This window comes from Muntiacus reevesi, chromosome 15, assembly GCF_963930625.1.
Source record: "Muntiacus reevesi chromosome 15, mMunRee1.1, whole genome shotgun sequence".
Taxonomy (NCBI): domain Eukaryota; kingdom Metazoa; phylum Chordata; class Mammalia; order Artiodactyla; family Cervidae; genus Muntiacus; species Muntiacus reevesi.
The window spans coordinates 29,070,139-29,082,223 of NC_089263.1; the positions used below are offsets into that span (position 1 = coordinate 29,070,139).

Sequence of the window (12,085 nt, forward strand, 5' to 3'; positions counted from 1 at the left end):
CCAGTGTTTAAATGCATATCCTGAGGTAAGATGTTTAAATTAGAAGAACAGTTGTTGTCTTAACGTAAAAGAGCAAATTAAAGATAGATGGACATTGCTTGTTGTTGTTGAGATGCTTATACCTAGTTTTCTCTTGTCCTTAAAAGTTCATTTATATAGTGACCAATCCAGTAGCAAAGAACATCCACAGCACACAGATTATGCTGTCTAAATACCAATTCTTAGTACAAGCAACCAGTTCTTCTTGGAGAAATGGTTGATTCCAGATTTGGCAACTGGAAAGTGTACAAGATGATTCTGTGTCTTAAACCAAGAAAGAGCAAGAACTGTCAGAAACTACCAGGCTTTCTGTCAGAAGGTCTCAGGACCCAACTTGAAACCTGTCACTGCTCAAAGATGGGACATGTTGAGCATCAATAAAGAATAACTGGAGTGGACTGAAACATAATGATTATGTTTAAATCCATGAGTTCATAATGATACTAGAAGAAAAAAATTAAAAACACCCAAGTTACCTTTGGAAGATGATGAGGAACCATCTCATTATTTAACAATAAAGGCTTTTCTGTATGGAATGTATTTCAGTATAACCAAATCATTGATGAAGGAAAGTTTGTCTTTATAGAGGTTTTCCAGCTTAAAAAATGAAGAAATAATAGTAATACAACATCATCATTTTGCAGTCCCTAGTGCAGTCTAGATGATGATGGTCAATCTCTGGTAGCATTTCAGAAAGTGAAGTGGGTATCCTGGAAGTAATGGAAGTAAGACCTATAAAGCATCATTGCAAAAATAAAAACCCTGACTCTTAGCAGGTCACTAGATTTGACATCTGGTTAACAAGAAATACAGGAGGTAAAACAACATGAAATGACAGTGTGGTGATGTAGTCAGTGCAGTCTAGATATAGGAAACTGTACTACAAATGACCTCATTTCTTTATATAAAGTATATTAGGGGACAAAGAGGGAGAAGGAACATACAGATAATAAAAAAAGAAGACTTGAGAAAGCTGAATGAATTTACAAAACATTGCTGAATCTGATTTGAGAAAACCAACAGCTAAAGAGGGAAACCAGGGAGATTTGAATATTTACTGGCTAGCTAATACTAAGAAGTTTGGAGGTTTTGTTTATTTGTATCAAGGTAGTATTTTTAAGTCCATATCTTTCAGAGAAACAAACTGAAACATGTCCAGTTAAAATGTGATATCTTGAGTTTTCTTCAAAACAGTCTTAATAGAGGAGGACTATAGAAGAAACAAAGAGATTCCATGAACTAATTACTGTAGTTTAGTAATAGGGTCCTAGGCATTCTGTTTTCTTTACTTGTGTCCAAGCTTGAAATTTTTCATAATAAAAAAGTGGTTTTTTAAAATGTTTTACAGTTAAGTAATGTGATTATTTTCCACCTGAAATAAAAACTGACTTTCTTGCAGCCTTACCCCTCGTGAATTCAACTCTTACGGAGCCCGAAGAGGTAATGATGCTGTAATGACAAGAGGCACTTTTGCAAATATCAAGCTTTTTAATAAGTTTATTGGAAAACCAGCTCCCAAAACAATTCATTTTCCATCAGGACAGACGGTAAGGTTGTACACAGAGTGTTTAAGCAGTTGCTAACTAGTTTAAAATTTGTATTAAAATTTTTATGTTTTTTTTAATCTACAGCTGGATGTATTTGAGGCTGCAGAGCTGTACCAGAAAGAAGGTATCCCACTGATTATTTTAGCAGGAAAGAAATATGGTTCAGGAAATTCAAGAGATTGGGCTGCCAAAGGACCATACTTGCTGGTATTGCTTCTTAAATTTTATCTTTAAGTTCAAAGAGTTTTAAATATTCCTTTTTGTCAGTAACATTCTATCAACGTTTATTTTGTTTATTTAGACTTTTTATGTCTACTTGGATCTCATTTATAGGTTGTTTTTTTTTTTTTTTTGGTGATCTTATATACATTGTACTAGTTGCTTTAAAATTTTTTTTAGGTTTTATTTATGTGTTTTATTATTATTTACTTTTAGCTGCACTGGATCTTAGTTGTTGTGCATGGTTTTTCTCTAGTTGTGGCAGATGGTGGGTACTCGAGTTGCTGTGTGTGGGCTTCTCTTTGCTGTGACTTTTCTTTTTGCAGAGCACAGACTCTGGGGCTTAAGTAGTTGCAGCATGAGGACTCGAGAGCGCAGGCTCCGCACTTGGTGCACAGGCTTAGTTGCCCCTGGGATGTGGGATCTCCCCGGAGCAAGGGCCAACCCGTGTGCACTGGGATTCTTAACCGCTGAGCCACCAGCGAAGCCCCTAGCTGCACTTCAGTTCTCTGAATTTGATTAAAACTACGTTGGTATTATTTGTGAAAATACATAGAGGGAAAGGAGATTCTGTCTCAAATTACTGCTTTATAATAATAATTATTTACACTCATTGGTAGTTTTACTTGCCCCTTTTTCATTTAATTTTCTCTGATTTGCTTCATGAAGGGTTAACAGACTTAGAGATAGTGGGCCAAGATTTTTGTTTTCAAATAGAGGATGATAGTCCCTAGCTATCTGCTAAAAGACTCTGTCTTGAGACCATTTCTTTGTTGAAGAGCAAATAGGGGATCTGCTGGAGAGAATAGTCATGTGATATGTGCTTTCTGCCATTTCTTATCATACTGTGTTTCTCTTAACAATTGTATTTGTGAAAAAGACTGGTCAAGATACAGCCTTCATAGCTATCATAATCATACAAAAGTCATTTGTTTTTAATCTTTAACCTCCCCCTCCTTAAAATGTAGATACTATTAAGGAGTTGTAGGAATAAGCCTAATTCTTTCATCTTTGTAAGATAATAATTTTAAGTATCAACATAATTCAGAGATAGTTCAGTTTTGGTTCTTGACCATTGCAGTAAAGCAGTTATCACAATAAAGCAAGTTACACAAGTTTTTCTATTTCCCAGTGCATACAAAAGTTATGTTTACACTATACTGTAGTCTACTAAGTGTGTGACAGCATTGTATCCAAAAAATTGTACATTTAATTAAAAATTAATTGTACATTTAATTTAAAAATACAGTAATGATAAAAAATGCTGACCATCATCTGAACCTTCAGCAAGTCATATGGTAACATCAAAGATCACTTGTCACAGATCACTACAACAAATAAAGTATTTGTAATATTATAAGAATTATCAAAATGTGACAAAGACATGAAGTGAGCAGATGCTCTTGGAAAAATGTAGACTTGATTGACATAGAGTTGCCACAAAACTTCAATTTGTAAAAAAAAAAAAAAAAAAAAGAGAACAACAAAAAACCACCATTGGCAAAGCTCAGTAAAAAGGAGGTATCTCCTGCATCATGAATCTTAATTATTTATAAGTTGTCTTTCTGAACTTTTTTAGCCTTCCCCCCCCTTTTTTTTTTAAATATTTCAGACTTTCCTCATATAGTTGTTGATCCTTGGCTATATCTATTCAGTTAGATGTTTAAAAAAATGATTACAAGCTGGGATTGTGGGCTGGGTTTTGTTAGTCGGCCTTACTAATAGTAAGCTCCCTTTTTCATCGAGAGAGCCGTGTATATCAGTATCTGTAAATATTTTCTCTTGAGGCCATGCAGTTTCTTCATGGAAGGAGACCCACTGAGGAAACAGACTTACTCCTGCCCCATGTCTGATAATACTCTCAGACCTTCCTGCGAGCCTAGTGTTCCTCCTTAGTCCAGACTATCCCTCCTCTACAGGGTGATGCACTCTCAAGGGGTGAAACAAAATCTTACTCTTGGTATGTGTAAAGTACACACACATATATATACATAAACAGATACACAGTATCTTTGTGAGGTTAAATTTTGGGAGGTGGGCAATTAGGAGAAAGATGTGTTTAGAAGGGAAATGTCTTTTTTTTTTTTTTTTTTTTTTTAAAAGGCTCCTTAGGAGGATAATTATGGGAAAAAGTAGAGAAACACAAGTCTTCAGCTTATTTTCTCCAAAGAAGAGCCTCCACTCTTTCTGAGTGGGGACTGAGCTGGAGATCTTCTTTTTATAGACTTCTTACTAGTATCCCAGTATTCTGAGAACCTTATGCCTCTGAGTCTTGAGTCCTTTCTAGGTTCTTTGTTGCAGAGTGACTCAAATCTTCGATTGGGTATCACTCTAATTTCAGTTAGTCAGTCTGTAGTTTCAACATTCTCTGCTAAGTCAGTCACCCATCTGTTTTCTAAATATTTACAGAATTTGCACATCCTGTTCTCTTTGTTGCTGTGGGCTTATACTTCTTTATTCCCTTATTTTAGTGGCAGTTTAAGAGGGACTGTTGATAAACACATGTGTTAGATCTACCATAATTATACAGAAATCTTCTTGAGCCCTTTTTGAGTTTCAAGCAACTGCCCCCAGTTATAGAGAACACTTAGTATGTGGTAGGCACTGGCAGTACTTAATCCTGGAGTGGCAGAGGGGCAGTTAGAAGGAATTAAGAAGCTACTTAGAGATACAGGAAAATAATCTGTAAAAGGTTTCTTTAAATACTTTGATATAACATTGACCTTTATATGGGGTAATGGGTTTGAAGTTTTTACAGAAAAGCCAAAGTCGAGTTTTTTCCCCTTTAAAATTGTCTAGTAAAGCAATTTTCAGAGATAAATGAAGGAAATAAAATGCATGTTTGTTACAGGGTGTGAAAGCTGTTTTGGCTGAAAGTTATGAAAAAATTCACAAAGATCATTTGATTGGAATTGGCATAGCTCCACTTCAGTTCCTTCCAGGAGAAAGTGCAGATTCCTTGGGCCTCTCTGGCAGAGAAACATTTTCTTTAACATTTCCTGAAGAACTGTCTCCTGGAGTTGTATTAAATATAAAGGTATACCTAAATTTCTCAAATATATGATCATGTACAGGACTACATATTTAACTAGATGGTTGTAAACTGAGTAATAAACAATTTATGTAAATTATATACTAATGTCAGCTAGTAAACAAATTGTAGTTTAAAAAGGCTTTATTTTGTTTGTACTTAAAACCTGTGTTAATATAGTTGGTCTCTGAGGAAAAGAGAACATGTATACTTAGTCCAGAAAAAAGAAAACATGAACTTCCAGTTACATGTTTCAACTCTCTTTTCCTCATTAACAGCTCTCTGTGCTACTGTAATTTTTAGGCCAGGCATGTATACCACTTAGTTAGAAGCCTGAGTTGTGTTCATGGTTAGAGTAACACAGCCTTTACAACTAAGAAAAAAGGAAAACGAGTAGCAGATTATATGCAATGAATATTTGATTTTTAACAAAATGAACATGAGTAATTAGTATAACATCCCTAACTAGTAAGTCAAAATCTGAATGATTTAATACTTTTAAGTGATAACAGTACTTGTTCTTTAGAATTAGGGATGAAAATATTTGTTTTTCTACTTAACTGTGAAGCCTATAATTAAGTATCTTAGTTGTTTCTCAAGCAAGAGAAATGTTTCTCAGACAGAATATGTGATAAGTATAGTCATCGAATATGAAGACAAATGGTCTTAACCACTAAGTAACATTACAAGATTTTACCACTCATGTGAGATGTTTTTGTTTGTTTAAAGACAAGCACTGGAAAAGTATTCAGCGTGATTGCTTCGTTTGAAAATGATGTGGAGATAACATTGTACAAACATGGAGGATTATTAAACTTTGTGGCACGAAAATTCTCATAGTATCTACTCACCATGGATACCTTTCATAACTGGTGACTGCAAACAAAGCCTTTTGTGCTGGACCCAGGAATCCTTCCCATGGAGCTGCAGATAGTCCCAGTATGCCCACTTATCTCATCCATGGATGTAAATGATTTTGAATCAACGTAGTGACTGAAATGAAATCTCGATTTTAAATAATATACGAATGGTGCTATTAACATTGCTAAAATCAATGTGTGAAGTGTGTTGTGGAAGAGGCCTATAAGTAAGGGGGACTATTTTATCAGACCATTTTGTAAATAAAAGCAGAATTTGAACTTGTGTTGAAGATTCTTATATGAATAACCTTCCTGAAGTCTCTTGTTTAGTTTTGCACCTATAAAACTGTATACTACTGTTTGTTGGTTTAAGAGTAGCGGATTGAAATTTAAGAAGCCAGATAATTCTAAAATTGTGGAAGGTGAAATCTGATTTATAAATGAACTTTCAGATATGTTCATTCCTTTCCAGAATTGAGCTGGACATAGTGGCATTCTTAGTCTGTAATATAAGCCAGGGTTATCCTGTCTCAGTCAAAGGATAGAACTTGCCCCAGACACAATCATTCTGTCCAATCCAGCCAAGCTTTCCTCCACATCTGAAGGTGGACTGTTACAGAATACAGTTGATTGTGTAGCACCATGTATTAGCAGTGAAAATATGTACCACATATGCAGCCCTTATTTTTTCATTAATTTGCTCCTGTCACCCTGGCAAGTCTCAGATGGCATTATATTAATTGGATTAGATTACTTTGCTCACTTTATGTGATACTGTAACTTCTATAACCTAATATTTTAGGTATCATTAACCAAAATTCCACACTCATTTACAGTTGCTAAGGAGAACTTTATTTAATCATTAAACACTAACATGATTTCCTCTAGATTTTTAAATTTTCCACCCTAGATTATATGGTTGCTCAACCCTAAACATTTTTTAAATGTTGGTTTCTTTTTAATTATATGAATCAATTTCCTGTCATTTTGAATCATTATTTCACCTGGGATGCATGATACTATTAATTATATATGCTTTTGCTGACCGTTAGGATAAAACACTTAAATTATTGCTGTCTGAATACCATATTTTCTCTATATGCATGTTTGTTTACCACATCAAATGTTCTGTTAACAAAAAGTTTGGTGACTTTTAAGAAAAGGTTGGATGATTAATTCCGAAAGTCCTATACCTTTTTTAAAAAATTAAGAAGTTCAAGTTAGCAGGCAGAAAGTTAATTGTAGTGACTTCCCCCCCCCCCACATAGAGATCATCATATGACCTAGTTAAGTTACTGCAATTCAGAATTAGCTTACATTGCACAGAATAAATTGTTTTAAGCTAAAATGCTGAAACTACCAAACCAGTGGGTAAGGGCCACTGAGAACTTTGCACGTAATCAGTCATACAATCTTTCGAAAATATTCTGTGTGTGTTTAGACAATTAGATGGACTAGAGTTTGGCAAAATGATTTCCCTTTTATTTAAAATTTTTATAAGTATTTTCTTTGGTACTTTCAAGTCATATTGTGTTCTTGATATTTTATTATGCTGTGTATTTGTCAGTGCATGTGTTTTTAATTTACATGAAAACATGAATTAAAGTTGGAGAATTTACAAGTTGAATGTTAAAATATCAGTTATAGGCTTTTGAGAAAATGATAATCCAGATTGTATGTGGGGAAAACATCTGTATTATTTCTAAGCCATACTGTAATACAATTTGTAGCCTATGGTCAGAGGCCTGGGCATCACCATAAACAGCAGATCCAGGAAATGAAGAGATGATGAAGCTAGCCAGCTATAAATTAAGCATTTACATTTCCAGTCTACCTAGTCCAGTAAAAGTACAAGCAGATCTTGTATTTCAGGAACAAAATCAAGGTTCTCTTAAAATCTCTTGTTTATATACAGTGAACCAAAAAACTTGATAAGCAGTGGCTATCAATTGGGGAAGAGAGTCGTGGATATATGACCCTGAGTGCACCTGTAATTCTTCCTCCAGCCAAATTGTGTTTGCAAAACTGTGGCACCTGTTGATTTTTATTGTTTTTTCATATCTCCTTTATTGACTATGTCTAGATAATTTTGTGTTTTAAAAAAAATAGACAAATATTGTGGGAAGAAATATGATAGGCCCATGAAAGAAGCAAATTAGCGCTGTAAACAGTACAATTTCAAAAGTCATTATCAACTGGAGCATTTTTGTCATATTTTAAGAAACATTATGCTACATACCATTGCAATATTTCATGCCTTTGGGTTTGCTAGTTGATGAAAATGTCATCGAGTCACTGAACTGCCATTAGTATACCTAAAAAGTTTCCGAGATACAGCTGTTATTTTCTGTTGTGTCTCCGGGCTGACGTTTGAATGAGCCGTATTAGAATCCCTCTAGCAAAGTGCTGAGTTTTCACTGGGAGTCACACTTCATTGGTACTGAAGGACAAAAAGCACAGCTAAGACCTAAGTCAAATTCTAGTGGTTTACACATAGGGAAACAGTGTTGTGTGCATTCACCTTCTCAGTGTTAAGTGACAGGATGAGGAGAAATTATTTGACTGACATTTTTCTTAGTTCAATTAAAAGACACCGTTCTTTTGCCTTTAGGTTTAGGAGGAAGTGCTAAGATACTGGATGTTGACCCTATCTTAGTTTGATTTGGAATACTAAAAGAGAGGGGAAGGAGGTGGACTTAGTCTTCGTTAGTGACTTTTCCCCTGAAGTGTGATAGTGCCGATGTTTATCAATTTTACACATAGTATGTCATTATGAAACCATATATCTCACTTAAGCAACTATAAATCATTGTCTTATTTAAAGCCAACAAAACAGTATAACAGTTTTAAGTTCAGTAATGTTAAGTATTGTATAGAAATATATTGGAGGCAAAGTTCAGTTGATGACAATTGTGTATATGTTACTGATGCTGTAAATTATTTTTAATAAAGAAAATTGTATTATCACATATTTGACTCTTGTTATAAAATACTTTGTGGTGATTGAAAGTAAAATACTGTTACTTAAGAAGAAATAAGATGCCATCCAGACATTTCTCTTCAAACATGTTATCTAGCTGTTCAGACATTAGTTATTCCCAATATGACTGCTAAATGAGAATGAAAGCCAAGATAAAGTTTGCAATAGGGATAGCCTTGAGGAAACAATTAAGTTGAAGTTGATTCAGAGGTCATTCTAATAGGTACTTAGATTCATAGAACCACATTTTAGAGTTGAAAAGACATCTCTCACCCAAAGCAGGATCCTTTGTACAAATATCATCTAACTGGGCAGTCCTTTCTTGAATATTCAAGAGATGGGAGACTGTACTGCACTTGGTAGCCCACTGACTGAGTTTTGATGGTTAAATTTTATTTCAAGTTGAACTTGCCTGCTTGTAGCTCATACCTACTGATTCTAGTTCTCATTTGTCTATGCCCCTTAAAGCGCTTTAGTACAACTATATATAAAATACAGATTTAATGAATAAGACCCTCCACAAATTGCTTTGAACATAACCTTCATACTGTAGATCTATGTTTAATGGTAATTTATGTTAAAGTGAACATTTAGAACTGAATTCATCTCATGCTACAAAGTTGCGTATTACTGGAGGAAAGGGCCTTTTCTTGATAGATGCAGGATGGAAGTTCTATGTTTGCATGAGCCTCCATGCTTTAGAACTAGGTGATGGTGTCACTTCCTCCTTCCACTGGCTATTCATCAGCACTGATGAAGCACCCACGGGTCATCTGGAGCAGGGAGCCAGGACCATGAGTCTCTACGATGAATATTTTGTAAATATGGTCAGTTGCCCACAGGTCTAAAAATATCTGCCCTTTTCCTCAATAGCAACCTACATGAGTAAAGTTTGTTAAAATTTGATATTTGTAAATTAAAATTGGTACATTATTAGGAGCTTTCTAAGGACTCCAGTATTCTAAAAAAATTGTGTTCTCAGTACAGAGACAGGCACGTGGTGTAGTTTGAATACCCAGAGTTCAAGGAAGCCTAGTGCAACACCAGTGTTGTGCTTTGTTAATTTATGGTTTCCACTTGATGCCAGGTTTTTTTTTTTTTCATTATAAAATAATTTAGCTTCAGCTTGTTTTGATTTGATGTGAGTTTGGCTCATAAGTTTTCCAAAATAGATTATAAAGCTTGTGTTTTGTATACTTCAAAAATGGAACATTTATTGTAGAAGCAGATGTGTATGTAATCCCCACAAAACTTGCTTGTATACTGACTGTCTGTGAATTTTGTGTTCATGTGATGGCACTAGATTTTTAGCATTTTAACAATGTAGGTATATAGTTGTATCATGAAACTAGTGGGCTATTATGTTTTATAGGATATCTTGTAATATAAAATCATATCTATAATATCACCCTGCACATTTTTTCATTTTGTTTCACTCCAATTTTTTTCACTGAATTTTTTGAGAGCCGCTACCTAAGTGTCCTAGTGGCTGGGTGGAACAGGAAAAAAATTAATACTACAGTGATAATGACATTTCTTGTCTATCAGATTGGAGCTTTATTCATTATGGTATCCAGTTTTGGCATTATTGGGAAAAAACATGTATTAAGAGCCTTAGAAATGCTCATTCTCTCATACCCAGTAGTATGACTAAGCAGTGTATCTAAAAGGCTCATAAAGGACAAAAGACTTATGTGTAAGAATATTCTTAAAGACAAGGAAATCTTGTTTAAAGTGAAAAAGGCAAGTGACAAAACGTATTTCTAAAAAAGGTGCAGTAAAAAATAAAATTTTTAAAAATGAGAAAGGTGCAGTGAGTGGAAAGATGCTTGCCAGAGGAAGTAATTGTGGATCTAGCAGTCCTGTCTCTTCCAATTCTCACCATACCTTCCAGATTTGATCTTCATTCCCATCTCTTAATCCCAAGAAAAGTAGAAACAACAAATATTGCAGCACTATTTACAACAGCTAGGATATGGAAGCAACCTAGATGTCCATCGACAGTTGAACGGACAAAGAAACTGTGGTACATATACACAATGGGATACTGCTCAGCCATAAAAAGGAATGCATTTGAGTCAGGTCTGATGAGGTGGATGAACCTAGAGCCTATTAATACAGAGTGAAGTAAGTCAGAAAGAGAGAAATATTGCCTATCAACCCATATATATGGAATCTAGAAAGATGGTACTGATGACCCTATTTGCAGGGCAGCGATGCAGATGCAGACCTAGAGAACAGACAGGGGAGGAAGGAGAGGGTGGGATGACTGGAGAGAGGCTCTGTAACAACCTAGAGGGGTGGGAAAGGGTGGAGGAAGTTTCGACAGGGAGGGGACAATAGGTACACCTATGGCTAATTCATACTGATGTAAGGCAGAAATCAAGCCAATATTGTAAAGCAATTATCCTTTAATTAAAAGTTAAAAAAAACTGGACTAATAGAGGTGGAATAGTGAGAAGGTGGAGAGAATTCAGGACCTGCCTGAGGAAAGAGCATGCAGAGATGCCTGAGTGAACCAATAGGAGTCAGATTCTGGCTACAGATACTCGAAATCAAATCTTTAACATCTTAAAGGAAAGCGACATAATAAGAATTCCACCCTGGGGCTTAAAAAAGCCCCAGTACTTGGAAATTAGAACTGAAGCAGATAATCATATCTGAAGGCAGAAAAGAGGAGATCCCTCAGTATGTGGTTGACAGAAGTTTGGGAAACATCAATCAATCAAGGTGACTAAATATGCCCACTGTGCTATATTCTGACGGGGGTGGGGGGTAGGCATAGTGAGAGAGTGAGATGTGCATGGATTAAAACAGATCGAGTTGCAGTAATGGGTGATATCTAGAATTCTCCAATAGAGAGAGTGCTCTGTACTATCAGAGAGGTTCTCCTTGGCTGCAAACATATATGAAACTGGCTACCCTTGATGCCCAAGGGCAAGCCTGATGCCCTTCACAATTAAGATCAGGCAACTAACCTGGCTGTTAATGCCAGGATTCCCAAGGTGGGCTTCTCTGGTGGCTTTGAAACGGAAAAGAATCTGACTGCAATGCAGAGACCTGACTTCAACCCCAGGTTTGGGAAGATCCTTGGAGAAGGGAATGGCAACCCACTCCAGTATTCTTGCCTGGAAAATTCTATGGACAGAGGAGCCTGGTGGGCTATAGTCCGTGGGGTCGCAAAGAGTCCGACACAATTGAGTGACTAACGCTTGCATCCGGAGGCAGCCTTCTGATGATCATGCGGTTTCTGCGCTTCCTTGCAGAGAGAGAATCCACTCCCAATTCAGGATTCTGACCCCATCACCAGTTCATCTTCCCAGTGTAAATGAATCACTTATCACACCAGACCTGAACTGTGGTCATCGCAGCCCCCCAAGGGGATCTGTTAGAGGGGCCTTCACGCTTC

The 12,085-nt window shown here is 35.9% G+C and overlaps 1 protein-coding gene across 1 annotated transcript in view; it reads left to right on the forward strand.

The window, feature by feature from the left end:
- Positions 1–8,665, forward strand: part of IREB2 (iron responsive element binding protein 2) — a 49,073-nt gene extending 40,408 nt beyond the window's left edge. Inside the window, exons 19-22 of the mRNA XM_065905966.1 lie at positions 1,439–1,586; positions 1,671–1,793; positions 4,657–4,842; positions 5,566–8,665. Of these exons, the coding sequence (XP_065762038.1) occupies positions 1,439–1,586; positions 1,671–1,793; positions 4,657–4,842; positions 5,566–5,676 (568 nt within the window). The 3' untranslated portion in view covers positions 5,677–8,665. The remainder of the gene's footprint in view (positions 1–1,438; positions 1,587–1,670; positions 1,794–4,656; positions 4,843–5,565) is intronic.
- The last annotated feature ends 3,420 nt before the right edge of the window (positions 8,666–12,085 follow it).